Source organism: Cololabis saira, chromosome 18 (assembly GCF_033807715.1).
Source record: "Cololabis saira isolate AMF1-May2022 chromosome 18, fColSai1.1, whole genome shotgun sequence".
Lineage (NCBI taxonomy): Eukaryota > Metazoa > Chordata > Actinopteri > Beloniformes > Belonidae > Cololabis > Cololabis saira.
The window spans coordinates 3,896,895-3,902,894 of record NC_084604.1 but is presented as its reverse complement, the minus strand read 5'-3'; the positions used below and the strand labels follow the sequence as shown (position 1 = coordinate 3,902,894).

Below are 6,000 nucleotides of genomic sequence, written 5' to 3'. Positions count from 1 at the left end.
GAAAAACTCATCCATGAGTTTATCTTCAGTGGACTACATTACTGCAACAGTGAATAGACAATACTTCTGTTAATAAATCAATGAATGTGTGAGGACCAAAACATATCAGAGACTTGTTGTTGCCATAGCAACCACCCAGAGTTCTCAGGTCTCCTGGTTCAGGTCTGCTCAGTGTCCCCAGAACCAGAACCAAACCTGGTCCACACATCTGGAATTCTGAAACCCTCAGTTCCTTTAAATCAAGGTTAAAAACTCATTTGTTTACAGCCGAATCATTTGAACCATTCTGAGTTTAACTTTACACTATGTTCATTTTAGTACTCAACTGTAACTGGTTTAAGTCCAACTTTTTTTTATTCTGCCAACGGCACAGTAACTTTTCCTCCCTCTTCATATATTATGTAAAGAACCTTGAACTGCCATGTTGCTGAAGAGATAAACGTTCATTTCTGTCAGCTGACAGACAGAAGTGAAGCTGGACGGTAAATGTCTTGAGAGACGTCCAATGACTGACAGGTGTCCAGGTCCAGACCATCATCCCTCCCCCACCGTGCTTCAGTGGCTCTGATGTGGTTCTGCTGGATCCAAACATGGTTCTGGACATGAAGACCAAACATGTCCACGTTGGTCTCATGTGTCCAGAGGACATGGGTCCAGAAGTCTACAGGTTTGTTCAGGTGCAGGTTTGTGGACCTCCGTCCTGCTTCCATGGTCTTGTCAGACAGAAAAGGTTTCTTCCTGGAGACTCCTCCAAGGAACTGTCCTGGTTCCGTCTTCTTCTAACCTTGATGTCAATAGTTTAAACATGTAACATGTCCATTGCTGATGTCTTTCACCTTTGGCATTGTGTTAAAACACATATGAATGCTCCAGACCAGTAAAATGACTCAACATCTGCTTTTCTAGAGGTCTGCACAGCTGCTGTGCTGATGACCAGATTGTCAGTTATGGAACTGGCAGACACTTGCCCTCCTCAGCACTATGGAAGTGGTGACGTTATTCTCAGGACTATTAGGCTATTAAATCTAAACAAAAAGCAACAAGAGGGTAACTTGTATTTCTCATATTTTACAAAATAACTAAAATCACTGTGAAAAGAGTACCGTATTTTCCGCACTATAAGGCGCACCTAAAAGCCTTTTATTTTCTCAAAAACCGGCAGTGCGCCTTATAATGGTGTGCGCCTTATATATGATCATTACTGTAATTTCTGTTACTGTAGCCAGGGGGATTGTGGGTAATGTAGTCAGGGGGATTGTGGGTAATGTAGTTGGTGTCGCCGAAGTAATGGCGCTAAAAACGTCAGGAATCGTCACAGACGTTCAAGACAACAGCAGCGACGCTGACTCGCATAATGGGGACTTTGACGAGACGGAGCAAAGCTGGTTTTTATTTTGTTAATAAAGTTTGACATACAGTACTTTTCTTATTGTTTTTTTTTTTTTTGCATTTGCTGTAGGATTTTGTAGCATTTCCTGTAGCGCAGCTCCATCAGGTAGATACGTAACTCAACCCCAGCCACTATAGTACGGTATTTTACCAGATATTTAGTCTGCCTTATAATGCAGTGCGCCTTATATATGGAAAACGTTTTAAATGTGCCATTCATTGAAGGTGCACCTTATAATGCGGTGCGCCTTATAGTGCGGAAAATACGGTAGGTATTGTTTTCCCCTACTACTAAATCTTAAGATCAGAGGATTTGTAATATTATTGGGATATATAATATTATTGTGATTTATAATATTATTGTAATTTGTTACATTATTTTGATTGTAATATAATTGTGATTTATAGTATTATTGTGATTGTAACATTATTGTGATTGTAATATTATTGTGATTTGAAATATTTTTGTGATTGTAATATTATTGCGATATATAATATTATTGTGATTTATAATATTATTGTGATTTGTAACATTATTGTGATTGTAATATCATTGTGATTTATAGTATTATTGCGGTGGTGAAGAGGGAGCTGAGTCGAAAGGCGAAGCTCTCGTTTTACCGGTCAATCTACACCCCTACCCTCACCTATGGTCATGAACTTTGGGTAGTGACCGAAAGGACAAGATCGCGGATACAAGCGGCCGAGATGAGTTTCCTCCGCAGGGTGGCTGGACGCTCCTTTAGAGATGAGTTTCCTCCGCAGGATGGCTGGACGCTCCCTTAGAGATGAGTTTCCTCTGCAGGGCGGCTGGACGCTCCCTTAGAGATGAGTTTCCTCCGCAGGATGGCTGGACGCTCCCTTAGAGATGAGTTTCCTCTGCAGGGCGGCTGGACGCTCCCTTAGAGATGAGTTTCCTCCACAGGGTGGCTGGACGCTCCCTTAGAGATGAGTTTCTTCCGCAGGGCGGCTGGACGCTCCCTTAGAGATGAGTTTCCTCCCTTAGAGATGAGTTTCCTCCGCAGGGCGGCTGGACGCTCCCTTAGAGATGAGTTTCCTCCCTTAGAGATGAGTTTCCTCCGCAGGGTGGCTGGACGCTCCCTTAGAGATGAGTTTCCTCCGCAGGGCGGCTGGACGCTCCCTTAGAGATGAGTTTCCTCCACAGGGTGGCTGGACGCTCCCTTAGAGATGAGTTTCTTCCGCAGGGCGGCTGGACGCTCCCTTAGAGATGAGTTTCCTCCGCAGGGTGGCTGGACGCTCCCTTAGAGATGAGTTTCTTCCGCAGGGTGGCTGGACGCTCCCTTAGAGATGAGTTTCTTCCGCAGGGTGGCTGGACGCTCCCTTAGAGATGAGTTTCCTCCGCAGGGTGGCTGGACGCTCCCTTAGAGATAGGGTGAGGAGTTCGGTCACCCGGGAGGAGCTCAGAGTCGAGCCGCTGCTCCTTCACATTGAGAGGAGTCAGCTGAGTTGGCTTGGGCATCTGTACCGGATCCTCCTGGATCCTCCCTAGGGAGGTGTTCCAGGCATGTCCCACCTCCCTAGGGAGGTGTTCCAGGCATGTCCCACCTCCCTAGGGAGGTGTTCCAGGCATGTCCCTCCTCCCTAGGGAGGCGTTCCAGGCATGTCCCTCCTCCCTAGGGAGGAGTTCCAGGCATGTCCCTCCTCCCTAGGGAGGTGTTCCAGGCATGCCCCTCCTCCCTAGGGAGGTGTTCCAGGCATGTCCCACCGGGAGGAGACCCCGGGGCAGACCCAGGACACGCTGGAGAGACTATGTCTCTCGGCTGGCCTGTAATTTGTAACATAATTTGTAACATTTAACATTTAACATTTGTAACATAATTTGTAACATTATTGTGATTGTAATATTATTGTGATTTATAATATTATTGTGATTTATAATATTATTGTGATTTGTAATATTATTGTGATTTATAATATTATTGTAATTTGTACTATTATTTTGATTGTACTATTATTGTGATTGTAATATTAGTGACTATCTAATGTGTCTCTGCTCCCCGCAGTCGTGGACCAGATATGTATTTTACTGTGAAGGAGCGCTGACCGGAAGCGGGCTCCCGCCGCGGCCGCTTGTCGTGGCTGATCCGACCTGGATTCAGCCATATTCCCGACCGCTCCGCCGCGCCGGCAGCCGCTTCAGCTGCCCGAAACCTGCCCCTAATCCCCGGCACGGTGCTGCCCGGCTGCCCCGGAGCTCGCCGGAGCTCGTTGAGCACGGCCCCGGTCCACCCCCAGGCCCCGGCCCCGGCCCCCGGTGCCCGGTCCCGGGCTGGTACACATGGAGCCGCGGCGGCGGCGGCCAGCCTGAGAGGCGGCGGTTCCTGATCCCGGTCCCCGGGAGGAAAAGTCCCGGTTGAGCGGATTAAGCGCGGACGGACGCGGGCCTGGTGGCGTCTAACCGAGCCGAGCTGAGCCGAGCTGAGCCGAGCTGCATGCCCCCCCCGGAGCGGAGGGGCTAGGGCGTGAAGCAGGAAGCGGAGCCGCGGAGCCCCGGCGGCGGGCCGAGCCCCGGCGGGTCCCGGCGGGAGAGAGGGCGGCAGCATGTCGGCCGCGGAGCGGCTGCGGCGGCTGGAGGAGCTGCTGCTGGAGCAGAGGGCGGCCGGCTGCCTCAGCATGGAGGCGCTGCTGGACCTGCTGCTCTGCCTCTACCAGGAGTGCTCCCACCCGCCCCTGAAGAGGGAGAAGCACATCACCGACTTCCTGGACTGGGGTAAGAACCAGAGCAGGACCTGTGCAGGACCTGGACCAGAGCAGGACCAGGACCTGGACCTGGACCTGGACAGGGAGGATCCTGCCAGGGTCCAGCAGGACCTGGACCGGGAGGATCCTCCCAGGGTCCAGCAGGACCTGGACCTAGACCTGGACCTGGACCTGGGGGATCCTCCCAGGGTCCAGCAGGACCAGGACCTGGACCTGGACCGGGAGGATCCTCCCAGGGTCCAGCAGGACCAGGACCTGGACCTGGACCTGGAGGATCCTCCCAGGGTCCAGCAGGACCTGGACCTGAACCTGGACCTGGACCAGGACCAGGAGGATCCTCCCAGGGTCCAGCAGGCTGGTCCTGGTACCCTTCTGTTGTTGTTGACATTCTTGCTCTAAATGTCCAAAACGACTAAATCTCAGTTTGTCTGTGAGAAAATCTAAAAACATGCATTAAAAAGTAGAAATAAAGACTGACAGGTGAGTTAACAAAAATAAAACATGAAGACATAAAGCAACTATGAGGTGTACATACAGGACTGTCTCAGAAAATTAGAATATTGTGATAAAGTTCTTTATTTTCTGTAATGCAATTTAAAAAAAAACAAAAATGTCATAAATTCTGGATTCTTTACAAATCAACTGAAATATTCCAAGCCTTTTATTATTTTAATATTGCTGATTATGGCTTACAGTTTAAGATTCCCAGAATATTCTAATTTTTTAGGTTATTTGAGTTTTCTTAAGCTGTAAGCCATGATCAGCAATATTAAAATAATAAAAGGCTTGCAATATTTCAGTTGATTTGTAATGAATCCAGAATGTATGACATTTTTGTTTTTGTAATTGCATTACAGAAAATCACAATATTCTAATTTTCTGAGACAGTCCTGTATTGTATAAAGGTGACGCCCGTGAGATCGCATCAGAAGTGGGTCGTGGATGTGGTCTATTGGTAGAAGTGGGTCTATGGGGTTGTAGAAGTTGGTCTATGGGGGTGTAGAAGTGGGTCTACGGGGTTGTAGAAGTGGGTCTATGGGGGTTGTAGAAGTGGGTCTATGGGGTTGTAGAAGTTGGTCTATGGGGTGTAGAAGTGGGTCTATGGGGGGTGTAGAAGTGGGTCTACGGGGTTGTTGAAGTGGGTCTACGGGGTTGTTGAAGTGGGTCTATGGGGTTGTAGAAGTTGGTCTATGGGGTGTAGAAGTGGGTCTATGGGGGTTGTAGAAGTGGGTCTTTGGGGTTGTAGAAGTGGGTCTACGGGGTTGTTGAAGTGGGTCTATGGGGTTGTAGAAGTGGGTCTATGGGGTTGTAGAAGTGGGTCTATGGGGGTGTAGAAGTGGGTCTATGGGGGTGTAGAAGTGGGTCTATGGGGTTGTAGAAGTGGGTCTATGGGGTTGTAGAAGTGGGTCTACGGGGTTGTAGAAGTGGGTCTATGGGGTTGTAGAAGTGGGTCTATGGGGTTTTTGAAGTGGGTCTACGGGGGTGTAGAAGTGGGTCTATGGGGGTGTAGAAGTGGGTCTACGGGGTTGTAGAAGTGGGTCTATGGGGTTGTAGAAGTGGGTCTACGGGGGTTGTAGAAGTGGGTCTATGGGGGTATAGAAGTGGGTCTATGGGGTTGTAGAAGTGGGTCTATGGGGTTGTAGAAGTTGGTCTATGGGGTGTAGAAGTGGGTCTATGGGGGTTGTAGAAGTGGGTCTTTGGGGTTGTAGAAGTGGGTCTACGGGGTTGTTGAAGTGGGTCTATGGGGTTGTAGAAGTGGGTCTATGGGGTTGTAGAAGTGGGTCTATGGGGGTGTAGAAGTGGGTCTATGGGGTTGTAGAAGTGGGTCTATGGGGTTGTAGAAGTGGGTCTACGGGGTTGTAGAAGTGGGTCTACGGGGTTGTAGAAGTG

At 49.0% G+C, this 6,000-nt stretch overlaps 1 protein-coding gene across 7 annotated transcripts in view; it reads left to right on the top strand.

Moving 5' to 3' along the window:
- The first annotated feature begins 3,495 nt into the window (after positions 1 to 3,495).
- Positions 3,496 to 6,000, top strand: part of cdc42bpb (CDC42 binding protein kinase beta (DMPK-like)) — a 73,704-nt gene continuing 71,199 nt past the window's right edge. For all 7 annotated transcript variants that reach the window (XM_061746868.1, XM_061746867.1, XM_061746869.1 and 4 more), the window contains exon 1: positions 3,496 to 4,120. In XM_061746868.1, coding sequence (XP_061602852.1) covers positions 3,952 to 4,120 — 169 coding nt within the window. In that variant the 5' untranslated portion in view covers positions 3,496 to 3,951. The remainder of the gene's footprint in view (positions 4,121 to 6,000) is intronic.